An 11,456-nucleotide genomic window follows, 5' to 3' on the forward strand; every position below is an offset into this window, starting at 1 on the left:
CAATTATCGCTGATTCATTTTCAAATATTAGAAATCACCAACATTCTAGGCGTTTTTATGTAATTGGTAACATAGATAATTCTCAAAAATATCAAAAATTCATTTCATGAAAAAAAAAATTTGTAACAAACAGTACCTTCTTTTTTACGAAGCATAGATAGAAAATGCGCGTCGTACAAGGAATTATTTCATAAAATAATTATTACCAAGTGAGATAAGATTTGACGTATCTATATTACTTTGAGTCACTATAACTTTGTTGTTATCCCCCTTCTATAAATAATATAAAAATTGATAATTGGAAATTGATGTCGTCACTGACTTACTAAATTCCTTATACATATATCAGAACACGTGTTCATGATAATAAGTTATGATGAATGCGAAAATATTAGGATTTTCATCATGATAATATATTCCTCTTTTAGTAAAAGTTTATCAAGAAACCTGTTCATTCATTCGTTAACGCCTGCAGTCCAGTTTTTAAACAGATTACCAATAATTTGAAGAGATTCTTATTACTTCTTCAATAATTGCAAAATTAATTTGTGGCATCATTTTAATTATATGAAAATGAAATACTTTGTAATTACTTGAAATATTCAGATTTTTAATAATAACTACCCACTCATTTTTGTACTTGTGTCTTTTTTACACTTGCCTGACAGAGTATACATATAACCATGTCATTTGAATTTCACAGTGATGGTGAAGCATAGTTCTCCAAAGTAATTTAAGCAAAGAATGGTCAGACATTTGGACCACGAAACACGCCTGCATGCAAATTCGTGTGTTCTTAATTTTTCATGAAGTCAGCAGCTTCCAAGAAGGATCCGCTTATTCCTTCCTTGAAGCTTTGGCTGAAATCTGTCGTTGCACCTCTGTCACAACATGACGTAGTTGGCAAATGATGGCTGAAGTCTTTGAAATCTTTATATATTAGTTACCTACAAATACAGATAATGCATAGAGATAACCAATATCTAAAACGTATAAACTTTTTTTTCACAAATTTGTAAATATTTAAATATTGAAGACAATATTAGTGATTTCTAAACGAAAATCTGAAACAGAAAAATCAGAAAAGGAAACGGTCACATCTGGGACTCGAATCGGATTTTCGTTTAGAAATCACTAATATTGTCTTCAATATTTAAATATTACAATTTGAGGTTTTACTCAATAAAGTTATTCCGAAAAATAAATATTCATTCTAGACTTGCAGAAAAGTCAACAGATGTCGCACATAAAAAAAATAAAATAAGATAGGTTTATCTAAAAAGACGCTGTCTGGATTGCATTTAGTTCGGGTTGAATCTTGCGATCATACATAAAGATAGTTGCCAATAAAAATGTGCGGTGAAAAAATGAAGACAATGTTAGTAGTTCTTATTCGAAGTATGATACAGTTAAAAGTGACCGAGGGGAATAGGGTCCCATTAGCTCAGTTGGTAGAGCACTGTCCCGGAAAGACAAGGGTCCTGGGTTCGAGTCCCAGATGTGACCGTTTCCTTTTCTGATTTTTCTGTTTCAGATTTTCGTTTAGAAATCACTAATATTGTCTTCAATATTTAAATAATACAATTTGAGGTTTTACTCAATAAAGTTATTCCGAAAAATTAAAAAAATATAAATAACACACTTGTCCTAGACCACGCTGACATCACTTTTTTGGTTAAGCACATATTTTAGATTAATATAATGTTTGAGCTAAAAACTAAACCTATAAATAGGAGTTCTTATTTTCAAGTAAATCAATTTGTATTTTATTTTTGTTTTAGTGAATTAATGAGAGCAAATCTTTGAAGTGAAAATTAAACCAGTTCCTGACGTCCGATCGAGTTGAAACTCAGCATACTGGCTTGTTGTAGATGACAATGCATTCTATCAACTAATGGAAATCATGCACATACACGCGGACATATACGCATTTCTTTGAAATCGGATGACATCACAGACTAAATAGAAATATATGTCGGTCCTACCCGATCGGCATTTGGCGACATTGGTAGAGTTGTCGACTCCTGATCCTCCTCGAAAGGTTCAATCCTCAGTTAACTAATATAGTTTTAAACTTTTAAAATATATTTTTTTGATAACAACAACTGTTTTTACCGGATGATGTTAAGATACATTCCGTAATAGTTTTATAGCTTATTTTTCGAATTATTAAAAACTAATAGAAATACAAAAAACATTAAATAAAAAGAGAAAAAATATAAAAAGGGATATTTCTTTTTAAAGGGGTTTTTGTGTAAACAAAACAAATTCAAGATTAGGCCCTGTTTCCGCGACAAATGTTCGTAAACAGGAAAGGAAAGATTAAATACGATGTTTGTTCAATATTTATCATAGTAATTGTTGATATGGAAAAAAATAACAGTGTTGAAACTCCGACGTAACTGGAAAAAACTAAATAGATACACATTAAATAAATATTTTTATGTATATGTGATGCTCCTCCCCCTCCAGGCTCAAAACATAACATACCCCAATTGGGGATGCCATAGCCTCACTGACTCTAGATAATCTAACTGTACAAGAGTCCCAATGTGGGAATTTTGCATTTCGATTAGGTAAACCTTGGTCGAGGGACGTAGGTCGTAGGTCAACTAAAATGGTGGAATAGAAAGGTGAATGTTGTATATTTATAATAATTTATATTACCCACATCTATGCCTATGGTCACCCTCTTATTTAATTTCAACATGGCATGTGTGTTGAGTGAAGTTCCATGTTATTGGATACACCACTGTCACACATGTTGTGTTCTTTTTGGTATAGTGCACGAATAAAAAAATAATAACTGTAGGATATTTATTTTATGGGCATCGTTTATGGAAATTCTTTTTACACACCGACACCAAAGTAATTCTGCTAAGAAAAACAGCATTCGAATTTTTTCAGTATTATAATAATATCATAATATTGTAATATTTTTATACGTCGTGTAATATTTTGAATCAAGCTGCTATCAATAACACACCTTACATAGATGGCGATAAGGCTTAAATTCCCGTTTAACACCATCCACCTGTTTTGATTTATGCAAGAAAAAAACATGGACAAAAAGTGCCTTTTATTTTATTTTGTGGATGTTCACGCACAAATATTTTAAATGTTTTAAAATCATTTTATAAATAACTTAATTTTCCACATTATGCAATAAAACCATAACCGAAAATGGGTTCGTAAGTAGGAGATTTTGAACTTTAAAGAAGTTTTCATAGGGTTTATACATTATTTTTTTCTGGGCTTATAAAAAGACTTATATCTAAAAAATACTCGATTACTTCAAAGGCCAAGATATATTCTACTCGCAGTATTTAATTAAAGCATCTGAAACATTTCTAGACGACCAAATTTTCAAACCATGATTTTGCATTATTACGTATGGCATCGCCTTAAGGCGAAATAGGTAGACCTGAAATTTGGCATTTTTAAGGCCAGTTTTAGACGTATGGACACTTTTCTAGAAAAAAATACAAATTGATTTTGAAAGATCGTTATTTTATCTAGTAAAGCAAGATGTTAAATTTTGAAAAATAATATTATTTTCATATCATAATAAAGTGTTACCGTTGGACGTTGCGCAGATTTGTTGTATTTTCAAGGGTGAATTTGTATTATACAACAAATATTTCATATCATATAATAATGCAGTATAAACAATTAATAAATTATCTTCCAAAAGTATGTATAAGAAATTTGTTTTTATTTCAAATAAAATTACTAATAAATTAATCCGAACACGCGTTTTGTGACGAAAATCCCTCAATTTGACTATTTATTTATGGTCTTACAATATAACTATACCAATTTGGTTTAGTTCAGATTTTTTTACAAAAATAATTTACCAAGACATTATTGAAACATTAGAAATAATTTATAACCAAAAAATATATTCTTAAAGTATATAATAGTAATTAATTTCGATTCGCGGTTTGTGCATTTTTATTAAGTAGGCGCAAGACAAAATTTTGTCACTCTCCGCCGCGACAGCAGCGACCGGGCGGCGCACAGTGGGCTGAAAATCGCCTTTCATAGACATAGAGACTTGAATTTTCAAGGGTATTTTTTTTGGCTAGAAATGGATTCTGCTGATCATTACTATGCTATAAAATGTCATACGAAGCAATTGCGTGTACAAATGAAGGAGTTATAATTTTTTTAAGAAAAATTTGTATGGCGCTGACATTAAAAATGAGGCTATCTCTGGAATCATAAGGTTGGCCGTTCTATCCTTACACACAGATAATACTACTATTTATTTGTATTTTTTTGACATACTTCATATTGTGGCGCAAGGTGCGATTTTTTTTTTTTAAATCCTCAAAGTTGAAAAAAACCCTTTTTAATGTTGATGATTCATTTGAATGCTTAAATGCTTTTAGGCTTGCAGTGTAAATAAAATATTGTAAACTAGACAAAGCATACTCATATTTAAAGCATTTAAGCATTAAAATGAATCTTCAACATTAAAAAGGGTTTTTTTCAACTTTGAGGATTTAAAAAAAAAATCACAAGTTTCGCCACAATACGAAGTATGTCAAAAAAATACAAATAAATAGTAGTATATTTGTGTGTAAGGATATAATGGTCATATGGTCAACCTTATGATTGCAGAGATAGCCTCATTTTTAATGTCAGTTCCATACAATTTTTTCTTTAAAAAATGATTACTCCTTCATTTGTACACGCAATTGCTTCATACAAAATTTTATAGCATATTAATGATCAGCAGAATCCATTTCTAGCCAAAAAAAATACACTTGAAAATTCAAGTCTCTATGTCTATGAAAGGCGATTTTCAGCCCACTGTGCACAGTGTTTTGGCTTGCAGTGTAAATAAAATATTGTAAACTAGGCAAAGCATGCTCATATGTAAAGCATTTAAGCATTAAAATGAATCATCAACAACAAAAAAGATTTTTTTTCCACTTAAGGATTTAAAAAAAAAAAAAATCGCACCTTGCGCCACAATATGAAGTATGTCAAAAAAATACAAATAAATAGTAGTATTATCTGTGTGTAAGGATAGAACGGCCAACCTTATGATTCCAGAGATAGCCTCATTTTTAATGTCAGCGCCATACAAATTTTTCTTAAAAAAATTATAACTCCTTCATTTGTACACACAATTGCTTCGTACGACATTTTATAGCATAGTAATGATCAGCAGAATCCATTTCTAGCCAAAAAAAAATACCCTTGAAAATTCAAGTCTCTATATCTATGAAAGGCGATTTTCAGCCCACTGTGCGGCGAGCGGACGTGTAGTCCACGCCGGTCTAATTAATAACATTTTAAAGAAATTCCTCGCTTAAAAATGGGGAGGAAAATACCCTTGGAACAAAAGTTTTACTAGAAAACACAAATTACGACATCAAAAACGTACGGGGGAGATATATTTTCAAAAAAACAAAGGTTAGTGATATTTAATTATCCGTGTACATTGTACGTACTTATGTACAGGGTCGTTTGAAAGAATCAGTCAGAATAAGCACATATTTTTATAACATTTGGCGATAATTTTGTGTTGTTTATATTCCAGGGAAAATAATCAACTATGGACCATCGGGAGTTTATGTCTGTCATCGATGTTTCATGTATAAATGTTAAAACTTATGCCAAAGTACATGAAACTGTTTGTGATTGGTGGTCAAAAAGTGCCACGAACCAAATGAATTTTGATTCGTGATGTGCGATTCAAATCATTTTATTGTTCATAATTTCTATTAAAAATAAATATATATAATAAATATATTATATAATACATGAAAATTAAAATCCAAACACTAAAAAGGAAGTGCCGAAAAATATACAATCTCATTAAGTAATACATTTTTATAAACCTATGGTAAACATGTTTGTAAAAAGTTTTTTTTACTGTTTTTTAAAATAAATATAATTTATAGGTAAAATACTTAAGTGAATGTTAAAATATTAAATCAAAATAAGAGATTGATAAAAGTTTGCAACTTACATAGTTTTGTATTCAAAATTGAGATTTTTTTTAAATAATAATTGTCCTGTTTATGGATTTTTATGTGTAGGCTGTGCTTTTAAAAACCCACCCAGTGCTGATATACGATATATGCTAGAATACGCTATTGCGCGTTATCAAGCATAATATATCCTCACAACGCCGGTAGGAGTGATAGTGCAAGTTGGACATTTCTGTACTAACGGTGAGCAAAATTTACAGGTGTTGACGTGACCACAAGGTAAAAATACGACATTTGATTTGCGCAACTTGCATCTCTTACATACAGTCGGACCAGTCCGTGTTGAAGAAGGATTTTGTACAGTCTCGGCGTTGATGATGATTGGAAGCTTCAGGGCATCTTGGTGGACAATGAACGGAGCGTGTTTGCAAGTCAAAATGGGAATTGGTCCGTCTTTTTGACAAGTTTTCTTACATTCTTGGGCACTTAGGATGAAATCAGTGCCCTTTTTTTTAAGAAGGAAGCCACAATTAGGGCTCCTGGTAACGTGCTCTTCCCATGGGATATCTGAATCTAGCCAGTCCTTGATGCCAATGCCGCAATGGAAGCAAACAACCTCGTCCCCGCTGTTGGTGTAAAAGAAACCCGCCTCAGCGCACGCGTCTGCCGTCTGCCGCATGCCTTGTGGCCATGTCCCTGTGAAGGTGTCCCGACGAGTTCTTACATCAGAATACCTCGGGTATTCAACGACATCCTTTACTGACAAGTTTTCAAGAGACGAAGACAATGCTTCATTTTGGATAACTTGCGCCATCACAGACCTGTGAAAATATACATAATTTAAGGTACCATTAAAATGTTAAATTATCCACACACTTGAAGAGGCTGTTCAGTCATTTTCATACATAACTAAAAATTTGTTTTGGGGCCAAAATCCCAATGTAACTGAATAATTATTATATCTAGTATGGATGTGAGCTATTTTTTTATTTGATTTTTAAATTATAAAATATAAGCCATTAAATAAATCAATATTTCATTAAAAAGATATTTATAAAGAAATTGCCCTACCCACTATGAAAATATGGTGAAAAATACAAACGAACGATAGTTGGTACATCAATTTGCCGTACATAATTAAATATAAATTACAAAAATAAGGTACAAGATTTAAAAAAAAACAACTTTTTTATTTAGTTTAGCCTTGTCACGACACGTTATTGACTAAAGATTTACGATTTCAGTATTTCAATAGAATATCAATGTTGTAAATTGCAATACATCGAAAAGCAATTTTACTCCCCAAATATTAACGTCTCGAAAATCGCAGAAAAAGAAAACGCATCTATATTTTTAGCTTGGGTTTTCGATCGCTGTCGGCTGTTAACATAAATGGGTCGGTGTCGAAAATATTTAATGATACAATTAGGTGTTTTAAATCAAAATTACTATGTTTTATTTCAATCTTTTTCTTTTGGTTTATTTTGTGCAACTGATTTTTCATAACAATTCATAATTAATGTTATTATTTATCGAAAACCGATGTATTTTCGAACACTTTAATAATTTACGTCATATAATATATTTCAGTTTTATGATAGTTAATATTTATATTTTCAAGTGGATAAAAAGTTTAAAAAAATATATATTTAATATTAGCAAATTTAAAAATAACTATTTGTTTAATTTTATGTAAATCATACATGAAGGGATATGTTTAAATTGAGTTTTATATAATACTTTAAAACTTTAGACCATTTTTTAAAATTCTACTGTTCAGATTTAATATGCATGTAGCCTACATAATTTGGGTACACACATTACAATATGTGGACAGTAATACACACACGCTACATGTCATCGACCAACTAAGTTATATGTTATATCTATGTTTTATGTGAATAAATTATATGGCTAGTAAACGGGTGAAGAAAGTCAGAAACATTTTAAAAGTAAATTTTAATTCTTACCAACTTGTGGAGTAGTTATAAACACCAAGAATCTATGTTTTTTACTACTATTATTGTGAAATAATAATTATTGAACAATGAATATTTTTGTAAAATAATATAAATTATTGAACAAAGAATATTTTTGTAAAATAATATAAATTATTGAAAAATTTATATTATTTTAAATAATTTTAGAGACAGTTGTTCACTTTTTGATGTTGAGCGGTACAAGAAATTATTCTACGTATCATTATATACCTGGAGCTTTATCTTAAATATTGACGATTAGATAAGGTTGAGTGTATATTAGGGTGTCCCAGGATATAAGGAAGAATTTTTTTTCATGAATTTAAATACGTATTAAAAATGCACAAATCTTCGATTATGTAGTGTTATATTTTTAAAAATGGGTTATTGATTAAATTATCTCTTCAAAGTTTGTTTTTTAGAGTCAGGATAAATCTTCCGCTGTTCCTGAACGCATCGTAACAAAAAATATTTTTGTTCCTCTTCGACAAGCCACGAAAATCTTGCATTAACTTAACAGCTCTTTCAGCTGCATTCACTACCCTCAGCGACAACACCTTCTTTCTCGCTTCTTGATACGAAGCATTATTTGACCACATCGTTGGGCATTCGTTAAGAAAACTGGCATTTATTTTTAGACGATCAAACGAAGACTTGCTTTTGACTGAAATGAAGTGGTGAATTTTTTTCTCTGAAACATAATTCACTAAATTATGATATGACCAAAAACCTCAATACAAAACATAAATGTAACTACTTATTAAACTTACCATACAATTTACCATCAAGATCTTCCTTCGATGGGATGTAACGTTTGTCATGGGTTGATAGATTATTTTTTTTGATATTTTCGGGCATTTTCATTTTAGTTGTTTGATCCACAGCGTCGTCGAACAGCGATAAAATAGATACTTCATCGGTAAAATACCATAAATGCTTACTGAATTTCTGTAAAACTGCCATTGAGATGTTTTCATCGATCTTTTCGTAAGCCTTCATCGATTTCAAAAAGCACAAGTCCTGGTAAGGTGCTTTAACTGCTACAATACATTGTAGCCATGGATTGACATCGGATGTTTCTATGAACAGGCAAACGTCTAAAAGTACCGCCTTATCCTTACCGGTATTTTTAAATTGCGCCCAATATTTTCAAGGAATAAAGAGCTTTTGCCATCCATTGAGCACCTGGAGGCCGAATCTTAAATTTTCTCGCTGTATCTCCACCTAAAAATATCACAGAGAGCTCTAACAACTCTCGATAGTCATCTCCAATTATTTTTGTTATCAGTGATATACGGTAAAAGTCAAGCAAATTATCGATTTCGGAAGCGGTTAGGTGCAATGTGAGATTTTCTCTGTAGCACTGAATTTTATCGGGATCACCATTTTTCCAGTTATCTCGAAACTTTTTGAAGATTGGGATGTCAGGGCTTGTAGTCACTTGACTGATTTTTACTTCAAACACAGCTTTTAATACCAATTCATACACATGATGGCGGCAAGCAAAAAGAAATATTTCTCTATTAAGTTCTTGTTCAAGAAGCACACTAGCACCATTGAAGCGACCTGCATTTGAAGTTGTAGTATCACAAAACAGAATTTGCACTTTATCTTCCAGATTCCAGTTTAAAATCGCATTCCAGACAGCCTGCGCTTGTTCGATTCCCGAAGAACTTTCCAATCGTGACACAGCAATAAGTTGTTCGTTATTCCCATACGATATAACAGTTGGAAGACGTTCTTTTTTTGATTTTCGAGGATCTAAAGCAGGCAACAGTTTTCCGTCCCAGTAAAGAGTCACAACATCGGGTACCTCGTTTTTAAATTAACTTTTATTGCCTCCGCGCGCATCTTTCGTTTTTCCGTTCGAATTCTTTGAATTGAAGACTTACTTATTGGAAACTAATCAATATTATATCGAAGCGCCTCAATAGTAGCTTCAAGAATGAAAACAAAATCTCTCATACTTAACTGGCACCTGTCTAGCGCTGCGACTAACTTTGGAGTAATTGAAGCTGCTGCCACACGCAAAGCTCACATCAAAAGTTAATGTACAGCGTATCATCTTTTCTACCGACACACGACACTATCAAATATTTCTTCCTATGGTAGGAGAGGGGGTCAGTTGAATTCGAGAGCGGCCGAGGAACATAATTTCATCTGTCAAAGTGACAACTTTACTTACTGACAGCTTGAGCACGTTTTCGAAATGGATGATACTTGTCGCCTATTGCTGGATCTGTTGGACAGCTCATCCTCAGATGATGATGCCGCCAACTATATAATTATAAATGCTATTTATAAACTTTTTAGCGCATTTTCACATAACCTGACATAACCTATCCGTCGAATCAGGAAATTCGCAGTTCGCACGCCGATCGACGAAAGCGACATATAATAAATTATTGTAAAATAAGCTCAACTTTCGTCCAAGCCGTCCAACTTTTATCAAAAAACCGAATGATATTACCATATAAACATACTGAGATTAAAAATATGATTAATTTTGAAAGGGCGAAAATTTGTTTACTTCAAATTCAAATATTGATTATATTTATATTTTAAATATATGTTAAGTATGTTTGCCAAATAAAGTTTTTTTTATGTTTCTAAATTTACTAGCACACATGACGATATGAGCTAACATAATAAATAAGAAATGCATTATTAGGCTGCTTATGTCATGGCTGTCAAAGGGAACACGGAACTTAGTTGGTAGCTCCGTAATTAAAATGACCCCCTCTCCTTTTTACGGCGGAGAGGGGGACGCATAACTTTTCAAATATCGCGTCGGGAGCGGTTACGTAAAATAAATTCGGTTAGCGAAGTTCAGAACCACACTTATAGCGCGTTATCTTTTTACGTGTGTCGGGTCTGTATGGGATTGTATGGCGAGCGCTATTGTGCTTTATATTATCTGTTGATGTGAGCTTTGCGTGTGGCAGCACCATAAATCTTTTCGCATCGACGTTTTACTGGTTTCAGGTTGAGTTTTCTGTGGCGGTTTTGGAAAATCTTCTAAATTTGTGTCGTCGTTAGAATCAGAAGATGAGTCGTTTTGTAACGGTTTGTAAGACGATGTTGAAGGAGTTGGCGCACATAAAAATTTAGTACGCCGCTTTTCTTTCTCGATTGTTCTAAGGCGAGCTCTCTCCTTTTTATCTGTCAGTTTTTTGTCAACCCCCCTAAGTAGCCAGGCCGACCTGGCTCTCTCGCTTGCCAAGAAGATTGCAAGAAGATTCTATCTTCATTTATTTTTATTAACTCCTATTAAAAATGTACTCTTTTTAGAAGTGCGTAAATCTAACGAAATCTTGCCTGAATAAGTGATATTCGTTTACTAATAATAAAGTAAGTAACTACAAGCTTATCAACAGATTGGTCGCGGGCGTCTTAATGTACAAGTACTAACATGTTTGGGCGCAAGTCGGTACGGGTTGCAGTGGTCCAAAGTAAACGAAATTTTATTTATAAGTGTTTTGTCATTATTGAAACAAAATTAGAGGGTATGCGTTGAAAAATAACAACT

At 32.3% G+C, this 11,456-nt stretch overlaps 1 protein-coding gene across 1 annotated transcript; it reads right to left on the reverse strand.

Annotated features, from left to right (window-relative positions):
- Window positions 1-6,037: 6,037 nt before the first annotated feature.
- Window positions 6,038-8,109, reverse strand: LOC149416647 (death-associated inhibitor of apoptosis 1-like). Its single transcript, XM_089641448.1, has 2 exons — window positions 7,919-8,109; window positions 6,038-6,769 (listed from the first exon to the last, which is right to left on the reverse strand). Exon 2 carries the CDS (start codon window positions 6,760-6,762, stop codon window positions 6,124-6,126), a length of 639 nt encoding a protein of 212 aa, XP_089497574.1. The 5' UTR covers window positions 6,763-6,769; window positions 7,919-8,109; the 3' UTR covers window positions 6,038-6,123.
- Window positions 8,110-11,456: the final 3,347 nt, after the last annotated feature.

The sequence above is a fragment of the Hesperophylax consimilis genome, chromosome 16 (assembly GCF_061612785.1).
Source record: "Hesperophylax consimilis isolate HC1 chromosome 16, BYU_Hcon_1.0, whole genome shotgun sequence".
Classification (NCBI taxonomy): domain Eukaryota; kingdom Metazoa; phylum Arthropoda; class Insecta; order Trichoptera; family Limnephilidae; genus Hesperophylax; species Hesperophylax consimilis.

Coding starts and splice junctions, on each gene's coding strand:
- LOC149416647 (XM_089641448.1), bottom strand. CDS start 6,762: ATGGCGCAAGTTATCCAAAATGAAGCATTGTCTTCGTCTCTTGAAAAC.